General features: G+C 41.2%; 1 protein-coding gene across 2 annotated transcripts in view; it reads right to left on the reverse strand.

Annotated features, from left to right (window-relative positions):
• Window positions 1-12,393, reverse strand: part of mdn1 (midasin AAA ATPase 1) — a 181,032-nt gene extending 168,639 nt beyond the window's left edge. For both annotated transcript variants that reach the window (XM_063040373.1, XM_063040372.1), the window contains exons 1-8: window positions 12,220-12,393; window positions 10,639-10,862; window positions 6,392-6,616; window positions 4,686-4,793; window positions 2,993-3,188; window positions 1,704-1,913; window positions 1,011-1,142; window positions 602-705 (exon numbers count right to left, since the gene is read on the reverse strand). In XM_063040373.1, the coding sequence (XP_062896443.1) occupies window positions 602-705; window positions 1,011-1,142; window positions 1,704-1,913; window positions 2,993-3,188; window positions 4,686-4,793; window positions 6,392-6,616; window positions 10,639-10,862; window positions 12,220-12,315 (1,295 nt within the window). In that variant the 5' untranslated portion in view covers window positions 12,316-12,393. The remainder of the gene's footprint in view (window positions 1-601; window positions 706-1,010; window positions 1,143-1,703; window positions 1,914-2,992; window positions 3,189-4,685; window positions 4,794-6,391; window positions 6,617-10,638; window positions 10,863-12,219) is intronic.
• Between the last annotated feature and the right edge of the window lie 5,889 nt (window positions 12,394-18,282).

Consider the following 18,282-nt stretch of genomic DNA (forward strand, 5'->3'; position numbering starts at 1 on the left):
TACAGGCCCTTCGACCCACAATATTGTGCCGACCACATAATGGTACATTCCTATTTCCTACCACATTCCAATTTGTGCTTGTTGTTCTGTTAACTGGTTATTTTCAGCAGTGGGCAGAAGAAAGTTGATCTTCAGAAACAGAGGAGCCACAGCAGCGTAGCGGTTAGCCCAATGCTCTTACATCTTGGTGCAAGGGAGTTCAGAGTTCAATTCCAGCGTCCTCTGTAAGGAGTTTGCACGTCCTCCCCGTGGAAAGCGTGGATTTCCACCAGGTGATCCGGTTTCCTCCCATAATCGAAAAGCATACCAGTTAGTAGGTTAATTGGTCTCATAAATAGGCTAGGGTTAACACGGGAGCTGCTGTGGTTTGCTGGGCGGCGCAGCTCAAAAGGGCTGGAGTGACTTATTCCATGCTGTATCTCTTAATAAAATAAATAAACTACACTGGTATTGCAGGCAGCAGAACAATTTTCATTTTCTGAAACATGGAGCTACAATAAAAACAAACAGGAAATTTTCCTCCAATAATCAGAACCAACATTCTGCAAAAGAAAGATGATCAAGTCTAAAATACAAATTTTTACTGGTTTTGATGCCTGACCTCCTTGTTGCAAAAAACTGAAAACCAGGAGCTGCTTTTATACAATCCCCATGTCCAGGAATTAAGAGCTCTCCTGTCTCCAGCAAAGGTATCAGCACAGATATCTGCAATGTTGAAAGAATTAAATATAGTCAATAATATACCCATAATGAACAAGTAAATAATAAACAGATCATTTCAATTAATGTTTTTATTATGATGAAAAGCTTGCATAAGAAGTTATAAGATTTAGTTGCATCTGTTGGCAAGATTCAAGGACTACAGTAGCTTTGTAGCAATTCACCTAAACCCCATAAACACCCAAAGGACAAATGAATGACAGAGTAAAAACCTAATTTAGTAAAGACCCACTTATTACTGGAACCAAAACTTCATCCTAATAGAGGTGTAATATTGAAGTAATACATACAACATCTAAAGGTGCATAGTCAATGTCTTCCAAGAGAATCCAGTATCCATTCATCACAGCCTGAGTCAGTGATCCAGGCTGCCAAACAAACTCCCCTGGAACATCTGCACAGCGATACATTCCTAATAACATCTGAAATAGAAGTAACAGTTTGAAACAGAACTAATTCAATTAGTCATTAAAACATGCAAGTTTAGATCTCTGAGAATAGTCATTAAATGTACTAAGTGTTTTCAATTCTATCAGTTACACACTCCCATTTTTCTGCATCTTCAATAAGCCACTTTGAAATAATTGATTTACATTTGATATCCATAGGCCAAAGATACACAAGAGGAAGCACCGACTTGGCTTCCACAAGCACAACTTAAAAGGAAAAGCCAGTGAGAGAAAGGCATATTATCAGTAAAAATTATTGTTGTGCTGAACTCCATTTACACAAGGGCAGTGAAGATGTGAGACAGAATTTTACATACATCAAGTTTACAATTGCTACTAATCTAATGACTGTTATAGTCTTCTGGTGTATTACAACACAAGATTCAACTCATGATTTACCCTTCAGAACCAAGTAGAAGTTACAAACCGTAACAATTGACTAATTGTAGACTTTAAGGGGGCCAGGCCAAGATCAACAAAAGCTAGAACAAGAGAGAGAACGTCAACATTGACTCTGCACAAAAATAGACATACCTTACTGTCAGTCTGGTCTCCAAGCTGTACTTTTAAGAAGTCAGGAGCCTTCTGTCGACGCGTAACTGCTGCTAAATATTCTACTAAAGCAGTTTTACCACAGCCAATTGGTCCTTCCAGCAACACAGCTTTCTGAGACAGGACTGCCATAGCCAAGTTCTGTAGATAACCATAGGTTGAAGCCACCAACACAAGAGACTTATGGATGCACTGGAGAGGAGAGGGAAAAACAAAGTGTTGCTTGTAAGATGTTGAGCTACAAAGGGATTAGAATGATATTCTGTTGCACCAAGGACTGACAGTGCAATCTGCAGAAAACCAAGAGGTCAAGAGCTAGCTGCATGATATTAACTAACAAGAACATTATTTGGTAATTTAATAACCATAATATTCATCCAACTCTAGGGCTCCAAGCACTTGCAGATAGATGCATATGAGGCAACTGGGGATAACACACACACGCACGCCAGTTTAAGACTTGCTGTATTTTCCTCTACTGTCTGAATTTAAACACCATACATACTCACCTTCTCTCTGTCAAGCATTCTTCAACTGCCTCACCTTTGACTTGGTCAGTCTTGATGGAAATATCAGGTGGGCGGGGGGTGTGTGTGTGTGTGTGTGTGTGTGTGTGTGTGTGTGTGTGTGTGTATATATATATATATATATATATATATATATATATATAGAGAGAGAGAGAGAGAGAGAGAGATAGATGAGTATGTAGGGTGTTTAAATTCAGACAGTAGAGGAAAATACAGCAAGTCTTAAACTGGTGTACACAAATGCTCAGAGCATCAAGAAATAAAGTCAATTTGGTATAAAGGTATAAATGGCTTAATAATTACTATGTTATAACATCTACCGCAGTGTAGAAACAAGAGTCAGATCAACTGGGACAATTTTAGTGCTTAAATCACCACCTGAAGAGCAAAATTAAGGCAAAAAAAATTGCCCCTTCAGCAAGATACCAAAATGTGATTCTCACCAAGGAACTAGACTAAATGAGAAACCATAAGAAAACAGTAAAGGAGTTTACAAAAATAAAAGGCTTAACTTTGGATCTTATTCATCCGTTAGTCATTGTACACTTCAGGTTCGGTGATAAATTGAATTTTAACTACAAATCTGAAGTACACCTTTTTAAGATTGTAGTGCTGATTGCCACAAATATTCATTAATTTTCTTGACATTTCTTACAATCCTGGCAATTTAACAGCAGAATCAACTCTCTCCATGCATTTCACATTCATAAAACTACAAATAAATAAATAACAAATTCAACATACTACTTGGCCCTTTTGAGTGGGCTGGTTCTGTGGTAACACAACTCCACATACTGCAACAACATTCTCAGACAGATCTCCAGACAGTATTTGTCCCTGAGTATATTTTTGTTGTTTCTCTTTCTGCCACAAACCAGTCTTTGCATTTGCCAGAACCAACGCCTTTTCAACGTTAAACAACAGCTCATCTTCCAATAACCTGTGAAACAAAGATGCAAACAAAAAAAAAATCACTCATTTTACATTATCAGTAGGCTGCTCATAAGTCAGGGGAAACCATCAATGCATGTACAGCCTCGACAAAAAATAGCCTAACAAAATTAACGTACAGAACTAAACTATCCCAGTCAAATTTGTAAATTTCTGTTTTTTTTTTAATTTGGTATTTATGTTGCTAAAGCACAAATTAAACAGGAAAAACAAATTATAATTGTCCAATGTATAATGAAGGAACTTCCAGTTGAAGTACAGTATTGTAGCTTTTTCCAAACTGTCCAATACAATTGACATCGACTGGCTTCCCTCACACTCTCCCAATAAAATCAAAGTAAATGATTAATTGGAGTTTACAAATCAGCATCAACATTTTCAGGAAAACAGAACAGTAAACTTTGGCAAGTTGTTGCACTACTGATTTTAAATGCTTCAGTTTAGACATGCTTCACCTACCAAAGGCATTGCCCCATATACCTTAGTTTAATATCAATATTAAACATCCCCTCTTCCTCACTCGAACAAGCAAACTGCATCAAATATCAAGAAGTGAGAGATCAGCATCACTAGGAGAGTTGTGCACTTGTTCACAGAGTAGGTACCAATGACCCGAACCTTTGCTTTCAAGACAACACACAAATTATTTTATTAGATATAGCATTATAGATAAGCATCAACTTTTGCTGATCACCAACTCTATTAAGTATAGTTGTCTAAATTAAACTGAATTGGACGACTGCATTTTTTGTCCAAATCCTCAAATCACTCAACTAAAATGACATAACATATTTCTGTCACTTATAAAGATCAAAAATTGTAGAGACTGTCAAAAACATTTCACTGATATTTGCACAAATTCCAGTTATCTTTCAAAGATAACATACCAATCATCTGCAATATACACAGCTTTTTACTTTACCTTAATCTTAAACAGTGGCATTTTAGGTTTAGACCAATCATCAGGACTGGGGAGTCCTGATGAAGGGTTCTCAGCCCAAAATGTCGACAGCTTATTCCTTTCTAAAGATGCTGCCTGAGCTGCTGATTTACACCAGCATTTTGTACATGTATTTTTCATTTGTATATCTTATGGCATAAAGAACACAAATGTAGCAATGCTCAACAATTTTAAAAGTTACAAGCCACAGATTTACAACTTTACACAAAAAATTAAACACACTTAAAATAAGCATATTCAAAAATAAGCTTTTGAATGACATCTGCCAAAAATTAAGTATTTAAGTTTGTAAAAGAATAGAGTTTGTGCAACAATTTGGAAGACATTCAGCAGTTAAGTAAAACCATCCTCAAATAAAAATGTAAGAAAAAAAACAGAAACGTGAAAAGAAAATTGAAAATGCTGAAATATTGTGATGAATGGTCCCGAAATATTAACTGCTTCTTTCTCCAGGGATGCAGCCTGACCTGTGGAGTTTTTCCAGCTTCCCTATCTTTTCATTTAATAGTGAAGTGATTAACTTACTGTAGTCTAAAATTTGTCAGTTCTTCTGTAGTGAGAATTTTCTTGAAGAAGTGGTTCTTTTGTTCATCACTCATATTTGTTACAACTGCAAGACATCTAGCTGTGTACCTGAAAGATGAGGAAGCACAAGGTAGGTCATACAAGCCACACAGATCAGATTGTCTTGGCAAAATTTAGTTTTAGTTTTAAATATGTTCCCCTTTTCTCTGTAAACCTTCTCTGTAAACCTCCTCTGTAGCTCAATCAAAATTTCAGATGGCTGCTATTAATGAGAGAACTAGAAAAAACTTTAATTTAGGTTACCATTGATCAAATAAAAAAAGAGCAAGAGTAGAAACTAGTAAATGATATTGTTTTGGCAGGTCTTGAAGTACTTCGGGATTATTATGTCAAGGATGTAAAGCAAGTGCATCACCTCTTATACAATTAAGGACTATGCTAGGAAATAGTCACCTGTCCAAACAGAACCATCCACTATTTTTGCAACACACACAAAATGCTGGTACTCAGAAGGCCAGGCAGCATCTATGAAAAAAAATTACAGTCAACGTTTCAGGCCAAGACCCTCCAGCAAGTCTGGAGAAAAAAAGATGAGGAGTAGATTTAAAAGGTGGGGGGAGAGGAGGGCGACACACAAGATGATAGGTGAAACCTGGAGGGAGAGAGATGAAGTAAGAAGCTGGGAAGTTGAATGGTGAAAGAGATACAGGGCTGGAGAAAGGGGAGTCCGATAGGAGAGAACAGAAGACCATGGAAGAAAAAGGGGGAGGAGCACCAGAGGGATGTGATGGACACTCATTTTAATTCCACTTCCCATTCTGATAAGTCAATCTATGGTCTTCCCTACTGTCACGATGAGGTCACACTCAAGTTGGAGGAACAATATCTTATATTTTGTCTAGGTAGCCTCCAACCTAATGGCATGAAAACTGATTTCTTAAACTTTTTGTAATGCCCCTCCGCCTCACCATTCCCCATCCCCTTTCTCCCTCTCTCACCTCATCTCCTTGGCTGCCTCCTTTCTCCAGCCTTGTACCTCCTTCAACAATCAACCTCCCAGCTCTTTACTTCATCCCTCCCCCTTCAGGTTTCACCTATCACCTTGTTTTTCTCTCTCCCCTCCCCCCCCCCTTTTAAATCTACTCATCTATTTTTCTCCAGTCCTATTTGGCCCAAAACATCAACTGTACTTTTTTCCATAGATCTTGCCTGGCCTGCTGAGTTCCTCGAGCATTTTGTGTGTGCTGCTTGGATTTCCAGCATCTGCAGATTTTCTCGTTTGTGATTTCATCCACTATTTTTTTTTTGCTTGCTACCCTTGTGCAATCCTTTTAGCAAAGTATCTGTAAATTTCAATTATTTTAACACCATACAGATGTTACAATATTTTCAAAACATTGGAGATATTAGAGTAAAAAGTAAAATAAACAAAATGTTAAGTAAATCAGGGAAGATGCATTGAGGAAAAAAATCAATGTCAGACTCTATCAACCTGAAATGTTAATGCGAGTTCTCTCATTCATTTTATTGTCTGACCTGCTGAATACTTCCAGCAAAACTAGTGTTCTCTGTATACTAATGAAAATAATCAAAATACACGTCAAAGACATTTCCCACCATCCCACCCCCGCCCCCTGCCCCATTAGCTTAGGCAAGGATTTTAAATACCAACATTTGAACCCAAATATCTGGAACTTTTTACATACCAACGGACTACGGCATCATGGCTTCCCAGCAATGGAAGGCAGACACTCCAATCCCATAACTCACTAAATATTATCCAGTTTTCCTTCAAGAACTTGCATGCTGCACTCATGAGGTCTCGGAGTTTCATTCGCTTCCGACCATATCGGACTGTATTTGAATCTGAGCTCTCCAGAAACAATCTCTGAAATACTGGGGGAGAATCCTTGAAATATCTCAGTGCAAACCTTCAGAAGAGAAAGTAATTTCAGAAATTACCAAATCTCCCCAACTTTGCCCAAATGTATCCAGACAAAAAACAGCATATGCATCTTGCTGCACCTAAGCATACATGTACTTACGTATATGACAATAAGCTATACTTTTTGTCATATACTGAAAAGCCCAAAATAAAACTTCATGGCACTTTTTTTTTTAATTCCTTGTGGCTGAGTTTGGTCTGTAATAATCTCATTCCAAATCACTGGTAGACATTTTTTCTTAATTTACAAAGAGGCGGCAAATTTGCAGCCAAAGATGAAAACGACTACCTGTTAAGTATTAGGTTATGAATGGTAGGATCATAGCATAAAACTAGGGTTAAGAGAATTCAGTTATGGCAGGACGAATTAGCAAATGAAGGATATAGAACATAGAATAGTACAGCACAGTACAGGCCCTTCAGCCCATAATATTGTGCCAACCCTCAAAGACCTGCCTCCCACATAACCCCCCAACCTTAAATTCCTCCACATACCTGTCTAGCAGTCTCTTAAATTTCACTAGTGTGTCTGCCTCCACCACTGACTCAGGCAGTGCATTCCATGCTCCAACCACTCTCTGAGTAAAAAACCTTCCTCTAATATCCCCCTTGAACTTCCCACCCCTTTACCTTAAAGCCATGTCCTCTTGTATGGAGCAGTGGTGCCCTGGGGAAGAGGCGCTGGCTATCCACTCTATCTATTCCTCTTATTAGCTTGTATACCTCTATCATGTCTCCTCTCATCCTCCTTCTCTCCAAAGAGTAAAGCCCTAGCTCCCTTAATCTCTGATCATAATGCATACACTCTACACCAGGCAGCATCCTGGTAAATCTCCTCTGAACCCTTTCCAATGCTTCCACATCCTTCCTATAGTGAGGCAACCAGAACTGGACACAGTACTCCAAGTGTGGCCTAACTAGAGTTTTAGAGAGCTGCATCATTACCTTGCGACTCTTAAACTCTATCCCTCAACTTATGAAAGCTAACACCCCATAAGATTTCTTAACTACCCTATCTACCAGTGAGGCATCTTTCAGGGATCCATGGACATGTATCCCCAGATCCCTCTGCTCCTCCACACTACCAAGTATCCTGCCATTTACTTTACACTCTGCCTTGGAGTTTATCCTTCCAGAGTGTACCACCTCACACCTCTCCAGGTTGAACTCCATCTGCCACTTCTCAGCCCACTTCTGCATCCTACTCCTGCATCCTATCAATGTCTCTCTGCAATCTTCGACAATCCTCTATATTATCCACAACACCACCAACCTTTGTGTCGTCTGCAAACTTGCTAACCCACCCTTCTACCCCCACATCCAGGTCGTTAATAAAAATCACGAAAAGTAGAGGTCCCAGAACCGATCCTTGTGGGACACCACGAGTCACAACCCTCCAATCCAAATGTACTCCCTCCACCACGACCCTCTGCTTTCTGCATGCGCATCAATTCTGAATCCACTGGCCAAAATTCCCTGGATTCCATGCCTTCTGACTTTCTGAATAAGCCTACCGTGAGGAACCTTGTCAAATGCCTTACTAAAATCCATGTAGATCACATCCACTGCACTACCCTCATCTACATGCCTGGTCACCTCCTCAAAGAACTCTATCAGGCTTGTTAGACACGATCTGCCCTCCACAAAGCCATGCTCACTGTCCCTGATCAGACCATAATTTTCTAAATGCCCATAGATCCCATCTCTAAGAATCTTTTCCAACAGCTTTCCCACCATAGATGTAAGGCTCACTGGCCTATAATTATCCGGACTATCCCTACTACCTTTTTTAAACAAGGGGACAACATTCGCCTCCCTCCAATCCTCCAGTACCATTCCCGTGGACAACAAGGACATGAAGATCCTAGCCAGAGGCTCAGCAATCTCTTCCCTCGCCTCGTGGAGCAGCCTGGGGAATATTCCGTCAGGCCCCGGGGACTTATCTGTCCTAATGTATTTTAACAATTCCAACACCTCCTCTCCCTTAATATAAACATGCTCCAGAACATCAACCTCACTCATATTGTCCTCACCATCATCAAGTTCCCTCGCATTGGTGAATACCGAAGAGAAGTATTCATTGAGGACCTCGCTCACTTCCACAGCCTCCAGGCACATCTTCCCACCTTTATCGCAAATCGGTCCTACCTTCACTCCTGTCACCATTTTGTTCTTCACATAATTGAAGAATGCCTTGGGGTTTTCCATTACCCTACTCGTCAAGGCCTTCTCATGCCCCCTTCTTGCTCTCCTCAGCCCCTTCTTAAGCTCCTTTCTTGCTTCCCTATATTCCTCAATAGACCCATCTGATCCTTGCTTCCTAAACCTCATGTATGCTGCCTTCTTCAACTTGACTAGATTTTCCACCTCACTAGTCACTCATGGTTCCTTCACCCTACCATTCTTTATCTTCCTCACCAGGACAAATTTATCCCTGACATCCAGCAAGAGATCCCTAAACATCGTCCACATGTCCATAGTATATTTCCCTGCAAAATCATCATCCCAATTCACACCTAGAAGTTCTAGCCTTATAGCCTCATAATTTGCCCTTCCCCAATTAAAAATTTTCCTGTCCTCTCTGTTTCTATCCTTTTCCATAATGCTGAAGGCCAGGGAGCGGTGGTCACTGTCCCCCAGATGCTCACCCACTGAGAGATCTGTGACCTGACCCGGTTCGTTACCTAATACTAGATCTAGTATGGCATTCCCCCTAGTTGGCCTGTCAACATACTGTGACAGGAATCCGTCCTAGACACACTTAACAAACTCTGCCCGGTCTAAACCATTGGAACTAATCAGGTGCCAATCAATATTAGGGAAGTTAAAGTCACCCATGATAACAACCCTGTTATTTTTGCACCTTTCCAAAAACTGTCTCCCAATCTGCTCCTCAGTATCTCTGCTGCTACCAGGATCCTATAGAATACTCCCAATAGAGTAGCTGCTCCCTTCCTATTCCTGACTTCTACCCATACTGACTCAAAAGAGGATCCTGCTACATTACCCACCCTTTCTGTAGCTGTAATAGTATCCCTGACCAGTAATGCCACCCCTCCTCCCCTTTTTCCACCCTCTCTATCCCTTTTAAAGCACTGAAATCCAGGAATATTGAGAATCCATTCCTGCCCTGGTGCCAGCCAAATCTCTGTAATGGCCACTACATCATAATTCCATGTATGTATCCAAGCTCTCAGTTCATCACCTTTGTTCCTGATGCTTCTTGCTTTGAAGTACATGCACTTTAGCCCTTCTACCTTACTACCTTTACACCATTTATTCTGCTTCTCTTTCCTCAAAGCCTCTTTATATGTTAGATCCGGCTTTACTCCATGCAGTATACTTGTAATTCTCCCATGACCTTTATCCTCCTGCACCTCACTATCTACTCTAACACTCTGGTTCCCCTCCCCCTGCAAATCCAGTTTAAAAACCCCAAGGAGCAGCACTAGCAAACCTTCCCGCAAGGCTATTAGTTCCCCTCCAGTTCAGGTGCAACCCATCCCGTCGGAACAGGTCCCACCTTCCCTGGAACAAGGCCTCACTGTCCAGGAACATGAAGACCTCCCTCCTGCACCACCTCCTTAGCCACGTATTTAGCTGCATTATCTTCCTACTTTTAGCCTCACTAGCACGTGGCACAGGTAGCAATCCTGAGATTGCAACCCTGGACGCCCTGTCCTTCAACTCTGCACCCAACTCCCTGAACTCTCTTTGCAAGCTTGTCCTATTGTCTTGCATCAAAACGTGCAAGGTTTGCTTTTTAGGTCCAAGGCTTTTATGTCAATAGTTTGCCAGGACTCACTCTAAGCATACAAATGAACAGTCAGCAGGCTGATAAGGTAAACAAGAGTCCATCTACATTTTAAAAAGTGGGAAATGTACATTTTCTTAACCAATCTTCCAGTTCTGTAACTTCACTTGCTACGGCACAGTTATTTACTTTAAAAGTTAATACATGATCCAGGTCTTTACAGGGTAACTAGAAAAGTAAGAGGAACAACTTACAAAATGACATCAGGGCTGACATCAATGAGCTTGCTCATTGCTACACACAGTCTCTCATGTAGATCATGGTTGAATGCAGGTGCTTTGATCACCTTCACATTGCGTTCAAGAAGATCCAAAAGCAAAGGCCTGAGATGGCGTCCAATCAGCAGTGTGCATTCTTTATCCAACAGCAGCTGAGCCAGGGTATTGAGGATACACTGTCGGTCCTGCTTGTTCCAAATCTGATTGGGAAACAAATTTTCCTGATAGCAATTAGGAATGTAAACATATTCTGTATTGAACAAAACTGAAAAGGATACACAGTTAAAGTAACACATTTGTCTAATATACCTAAAAATTACAACTTTTGAAGTGAACACCACAACCTTACATGCTGATCTGTTACCTTTCATTCTTTCACAATGTTGAACTATTGCCTTGAAATCTGCAGTAGCATTTAGCACAGACATTTGCATTCAGTCATTTCGTCAAAAGAACATAAAGCCTAATTATGGCCTTACTGTCTTATAATGGTTATAATTTTTAGATTGTTTCAGAGCTTTGATTATAACAGCCTCATCAATTCAAGATGTTATCTTTTAAATACAAAGAATACTCCACTCCAGATTTCTCAACTCTTTCCTGGGAAGATTTCTGCACAAGCTTACTCCCAATGTTTACTTACGTTATGCAAAATGCTGCCAGAGATCTTTTGATTTGACACGACAAATGCAGGCTACATCTTTAGCCTTCCCTCTACACCAAGAATGTTTCCATTTCCTAGTGCATTAAATGTCATCATCACCACCTGACAGACTCTTAGGATTCAACAGATTCTTGAGTTCCCCTCACAGAGCAATTTCCAGGGGCAATGGTGGCAAAAAAAAATGTTGAGATTATCCCAGCAACAACCACAAATCCTCTCGAGTCCGGACAAACCTCACTTCTCAGTATAGTCAAATAATTGAAAACAAAACCTAAAACCTGGAGTTGCTGCTAATCTGAAATAAAAACGGAAAACGCTGGAACACGTAGTATGTCACAAACATTTAGCAACATAAAATTACATTTTTAAACAATCACTTTCACACTTCTGACAGTTTTCAACCCAAAAAAATAACTATTTCTCTTTCTACAGCTGCTTCCTTGCCCACTGAATGTTTCCAGCATTTTGTTTTTATTTCACATGGAACTTCACAACTTGGTTTTCTAACTAAGAGCAAAATACGTTACACATATGTTGATTTCAAATAACATTGGCAACTCCTGAAACTGAAGTACCATTTCAAAATTAACAAAGACAGTTAACTCATGCTATTCAGAACACTGGCTGCCAACTCTAAGATCCTCGTTATAGGACTTACGTTCAACAGAGGCAGGAGTAATTAGTTAATTGCGTTGATGTTAAATCCACTGCCTCTATACATAACCAGTTTACAAACAGATTTGTCCAAACCAAATCAAGTGCAATAACATTGTATTTATGCCAAGCAATTTCCCCCAGCCCTTATCCTTAACCCACTAGCCCCCCGGACACTCAAAGTTCTCCGTAACCCTGCCTGGGATACGAGTCCCGGACGGAGCTCGCCACCAAATCACCTGCTTGGCCAAGTACTTGTTCAACTCGCTGCGGCTCCTCTCGTTCAACTTGGCAATGAGAGGAAGGGCTGCCAGCTGAAACGCCACGTCTCCCATGTTGTCAGCGGGCCGCGGAGGGCAGAAGGCAGCGAGGAGCCGGGAGAAGGAGAAACGAGACAGCAGCCGTCAGGCCGCCGCCAGCAACACACCGCACGTGGAACAGAACAAGGGGAACACTTCCGGGGCAAACACTCGATCCTGCCCGGGGGTCGGGCAGGCTTTAAACTCCTCATCCGCTACCTTGCGGGGGCAGAGCCAGTTAGCGAAGGCAATATTTCAAAATAAAATGCAAGCAAAGGAATAAAATAAATTTGCGTCATTGTAAGATCAGCCACTTTCCATGCAGGTGCATCGGAGATCTATCTTTTAAACCCCTCGACCACAGTTAATGTACAAACCTCTTCCATCTCTGCGCTCAACCTTCTACAGACAGAGAAAATATCGGGCTCCCTTCATCCTCACCTTTCACTCTAGCTGGGTCTGCAGTCAACAGATTTTTTTTTTACAATTCAATGGGATACTGCAACCACATGTTTCTCTGCACTCGAGAGGACCCAATCCTTTCTTGACTTCCCCAGAATCAGATTTATTATTGCTATCATATGTCGTGAAATTTGTTTTTGGCAGCAGGACAGTACAAGTCAGAAAAAGTCAGACAAGTCGTACAATGTAGTGTTGAGGAAGCAGGGAGTATGCAGAAGGACTTGGAAAGATCAGGAGAATGAGCAGAGAAGTGGAAAAAAATGTAATGCAATGTAGGGAAGTGTATGACCATGCTATATGGTAAAGGGAATAAAGGCACAGGTTGTTTTCTAAGTGGAGAACAAATTCAGAAATCAGTGGTACGAAGGAACTTGGGAGTCCCTGTGCAGGATTACTTAAAGGTTAAACACGCAAAAGGTTGGAGGAACTCAGCAGGTCAGGTAGCCTCTATGGAAATGAATAAGCAGTTAACATTTCGGGCCAAGACCCTTCAGCAGTCCTGGTGCAGGGTCTTGGCCAGAAATGGTGACTGTTTATTCATTTCCATAGATGCTGCCTGCCCTGCTAAGTTCCTCCAGCATTTTGTGTGTTTTGCCTTGGATTCCCAGCATCTGCAGATTTTCTCGTGTTTGTGTTATTTAAAGGTTGAGTTAGTGGCAAGGAAGGCAAATGCAATGCCAGCATTCACTTTCAGAGAAGAATAACATAAAAGCAAAGATGTAATGCTGAAGCTTTATAAGGCATTGGTCAGACTACACTTGGAGTATTCTGAGAAGTTTTGGGCCCTTTATCTGAGAAGGAATATGCTAACATTGGAGAGGGTCCAGAGGAGGTCCAGAAGAATGATCCCGGGAATGAAAGGGATAACATATGAGGAGTGTTTGACAGCTCCAGGCCTGTACTCACTGGTGTTTAGAAGAATGAGGGAGAATCTCATTGAAACCTATTAAATATTAAAAGGCCTTGATAGAGTGGACTTGGAATAGCTGATTCTTATAGTGGGGGAGTCTAAGATCAGAGTGCACAGCTTCAGAATAGAAGGATGTTCACTTAAAACAGGGGTACCCATCCCAAGGTCCATGGACCCCTCAGTTAACGGTTGGAGCACATGGCATAAAAAAAGGTTAGGAACCCTTGCTTTAGAAGAGAGATGAGCAAGAATTTATTTTGCCAGAGGGTGGAAATTCTGTGGAATTCATTGCCACAGGAAACTGTGCAGGCCAAGTCACTGAGGGGGTCAATAGGTTTTTGATTGGTAAGGGCATCAAAGGTTACAGGGAGAAGGTAGGAGAATGGGGTTGAGAGGGATAATAAATCAGCCATGATGGAATAGCAGAGCAGACTTGATGGGCTGAATGGCCTAATTCTGTACCTATGTCTTATGTCCTATAGTCTTACAAATACATAAATAAATAATGCTAAAGAGGAATGGAGAATTAATGTTCGTGGGGTCATTGACTGTTCAGAAATCTGACAGCAGAGGAGAAGAAGCTGTTCCTAAAACAATGTGTTGTTCTTCAGGCTCCTGTTGGTAGTAATGGTAGAAATATCCTGGATGGTGAAGATCCTTAATGATGGATGCTGCTTTTTTAATGATGCAAGTTCTCCTGAAGTTGATAACCATCTCCTTTGCCTTGTTGACATTAAAGAAGAGGTCATTTGCCTAGAACCAAGCCTCAAGCTCTTCCACCTCCTCTCTGAGACTGTCTCATCCTTGTTGGTGCTGAGCCCCACCACTGTTGAGTCATTGGTGAATTGACAATGTGGTTACTCAGGTGTCAAATAAATAGGAAAAATCAGTTATCCAAAATTCCTGAATTTTACATTGAGCTCCAAAGGTTCTAACATGGAAGATGAAATGCCGTTCTTCAAGCTTAAGTTGTTTGGCATTGGAACATCGCAATAGATCAAAGAAAGACAGGTCAGAATGGGAGACCTCTTCCTCCCCCCACCCCCCACCCCCATGGTTTCCCGCACCTCCTTACCATGGTGGACCATACCACAAGGTGGCCAGAGGACGTCCCATAGCATTGATGATGGCCATAGATGTGGCACAGGCATTCATAAGCACCTGGGTTGGTCAGTTTGGCATCCCACATGATATCTTCTCTGACTGCAGTCCCAAATCACTGCAGACCTCTGGGCTGCGATAACCCAGAAGCTCGGTGTAAGACTACCTCACACCACAGTGTATCACCCAGAGTCCAATGGCCTATGCAACTAGTGTCACCGTTCCTTAAAGTCTGCTCTGATGGCTTCCTTGACTGGTGAGTGTTGCCATGATCGTCTTCTGTGGGTCCCACTAGGGCTCAGAACAGCGCAAAAAGAGGAACTACAGTTGTCCATGGCAGTTGGTATACAGCAGCCATTACGAAAGCCAGGTGATTTCATTCCTGACACCATGACCATCTGGTCAGCCTCTCAACTGTGATCCAGCCTCCTCAGTAAGTTCAGTCCTTTCCATCTATTCCTACGTCCCACCATGGCAACAGCACACATGGGTTCCTGTTGACCTACAATCCGCCTCTTTTGTTTCCGTTCACCATGATGCATACCAACATTCCCTTGGACCCCATTAAGATGGCCTGTTCTGCATTTTGGAATGGGGAACAAATACTTCTATCATAGATAAGAGAGATAAACCTCAGTAGATCACCTTAAAATGGCCCACCAAGATTTGGAGGATTCTGCTACTTCCCATCACAACATGACCATGAGCATGTCGAGGCACTGGCTGTTCCTCCATCTTTCAAATATAGAACCCAAGCCATGCAGCTTGTCTGAGTTCCAGACAGGCTCACAATGCTGGTTTTAGTGAATTCTAGTGGTGGTTGGGCGGGGGGGAACCTGTATGTAGCATAAGACCATAAGATATAGGAGCAGAATTAGGCCATTTGGCCCATCAAGTCTGCTCCACCATTTCATCATTGTTGATCCAATTTTCCTTTCAGGCCCAATATCCTGCCTTCTCCCTGTATCCCTTCATGCCCTGATCAATCAGAAATCGATCAACCTCTGCCTTAAATATACATAAAGACTTGGCCTCCAGAGCTACCTATGGCAAAAAAATCCACAGATTAACCACTCTCTAGCAAAACAAATTCCTCCTCATCTCCGTTCTAAAAGGACACACTTCTATTCTGAGGCTGCGTCCTCTAATCTTAAGACTCTCCTACCATAGGAAACATATTCTCCACTTCCACTCTATCAAGGCCTTTCACCATCTGATAGGTTTCAATGAGGTCACCCCTCATTCTTCGGAATTCTAGTGAATACAGGCCCAGAGCCATTTAATGCTCTTCAAATGACAAGCCATCCAATCCTGGAATTACTTTCGTGAACCTCCTTTGAACCCTTTCCAGTTTCAGCACATCTTTTCTAGGATAAGGGGCCCAAACTTGCTCACAATACTCCAAGTGAGGCCTCACCAGGGCTTTATAAAGTCTCAACATTACATCTTTGCTTTTATATTCTTGTCTCTTTGAAATGAATGCTAACATCACATTTGCCTTCCTCACCAGAGACTCAACCTGCAAATTAACCTTTAGGCCAGGGAATCCTGCACAAGGACTCCCAAATCCCTTTGCACCTGAGTTTTCTTTTGTATTTTCTCTCCATTTAGAAAATAGTCAACCTTTTCATTTCTTCTATCAAAGTGCATGATCATACACTTCCTGACACTATATTCCATCTGCCATTCCTTTGCCCATTTTCCTAAACTTTCTAAGTTCTTCTGTAGCCTTTCTACTTCCTCAAAACTACCTGCTCCTCCACCTATCTTCATATTATCTGCAAACTTTGCAACAAAGTCATCAATTCCATCATCCAAATCATTGACGTGTAACGTAAAAAGAATCGGTCCCAACACAGACCCTTGCGGAACGCCACTGGTCACTGACACTGACGGCCAGTGAGAAAGGGTTCCCTTTATTCCCACTCTTTGCCTCTTGCCAATCAGCCACTGCTTTATCCATGCTAGTATCATCCCTGTAATACCATGGGCTTGAGGCTTGTTAAGCAGCCTCATCTGTGGCACCTTGTCAAAGGCCTTCTGAAAATCCAAGTACGCAACATCAATCGATTTTCTATTGTCCATCCTGCTTGTTATTTCTTCAAAGAATTCCAACAGATTTGTCAGACCGTGAGGAAACCACACTGACTATGGCCTATTTTATTATGTGCCTCCAAATACCCTGAGACCCCCAATCTTAATAATCGCCTCCGACATCTTCCCAACCACTGAGATCAGACTGACTCGTCCACAGTTTCCTTTCTTCTGCCTCTCTCCCTTCTTGAAGAGTAGAGTGACATTGCAATTTTCCAGTGTTCTGGAACCATTCCAGAATCTAGTGATTCTTGAAAGATCATTACTAATGCCTCCATGGTCTCTTCAGCCATCTCTTTGAGAACTCTGGGGTGTACACCATTTGGCCCAGGTGACTTATCTACCTTCAGACCTTTCAGTTTCCCACAAACCTTTTCTCTGGTTATGGTAACTTCACACACTTCATGCCCCTGACACCTGGAACTTCCACCATACTGCTACCATCTTCCACAATGAAGACTGATGCAAAATACTTATTCAGTTCGTCTGCCATTTTGTTGTCCCCCTTTATTACCTGTCCTGCATTGTTTTTCAGTGGGCTGATATCCACTCTCATCTCTCTTTTACACTTCATATATTTGAAGAAATTTTTGGTACCCTCTTTAATATTATTGGCTAGCTTACTTTTGTATTCCATCTTTACCTCCTTAATGACTTTTAGTTGCCTTCTGTTGGTTTTTAAAAGCTTCCCAATCCTCTAACTTCCCACTATTTTTTGCTCTATTATATGATCTCTCCTTGGCTTTTGTGTTGGCTTTGACTTCTCTTGTTAGCCATGGTTGTGTCATCTTTCTTTTAGAATTCTTCTTCCTCTTTGGGATGTATATATCCTATGCCTTCTGAATTGTAAGGTAATGTAATAGGTGGAAATGTACATCAGTCACAACCACCGACACTAAGTTGGGGTTTCACTTTAAGAGGCTGGTCTGACGTGATGATGTAATTACATAAGGGGTTTTTAGCGTGCTTTCCATTTGGTTTTGTTGGTGTTCAATAAATGAGTTACTACAGCTTTCTCTGAAACATAGAATGCCTCCACCATTTGAATTGTAAAAACCTACATTACCATTTCCTGTCAGTCACCTTTATATAGACACTCTTATGCCTTGCATCTTGTTGTGGACATACAATTAATCTACATATAAAAATTATCTTATGTATTTATATTTATTGGTTTTTTTATCATTATTTTGTACTATATCTTGTGTTTTTTTTGTGCTGCATTAGATCCAGAGTAACAATTATTTTGTTCCCCTTTACTTTTGTGTATATTAAATGACAATAAACGATCTTAAATCTTCAATCTTGTTCTTGACTATCCTGGGTATTTCTGGCATTCTCCTTTTGTTTTCACATCTCAGCAATAGTTCAGACCTGCATATTTAACTCATTCCTTTGTTGTTTTTTCCTGTCCCTTTTAAACCTCTCATTAATCT

This window comes from Mobula hypostoma, chromosome 2 (assembly GCF_963921235.1).
Source record: "Mobula hypostoma chromosome 2, sMobHyp1.1, whole genome shotgun sequence".
NCBI classification, from domain to species: domain Eukaryota; kingdom Metazoa; phylum Chordata; class Chondrichthyes; order Myliobatiformes; family Myliobatidae; genus Mobula; species Mobula hypostoma.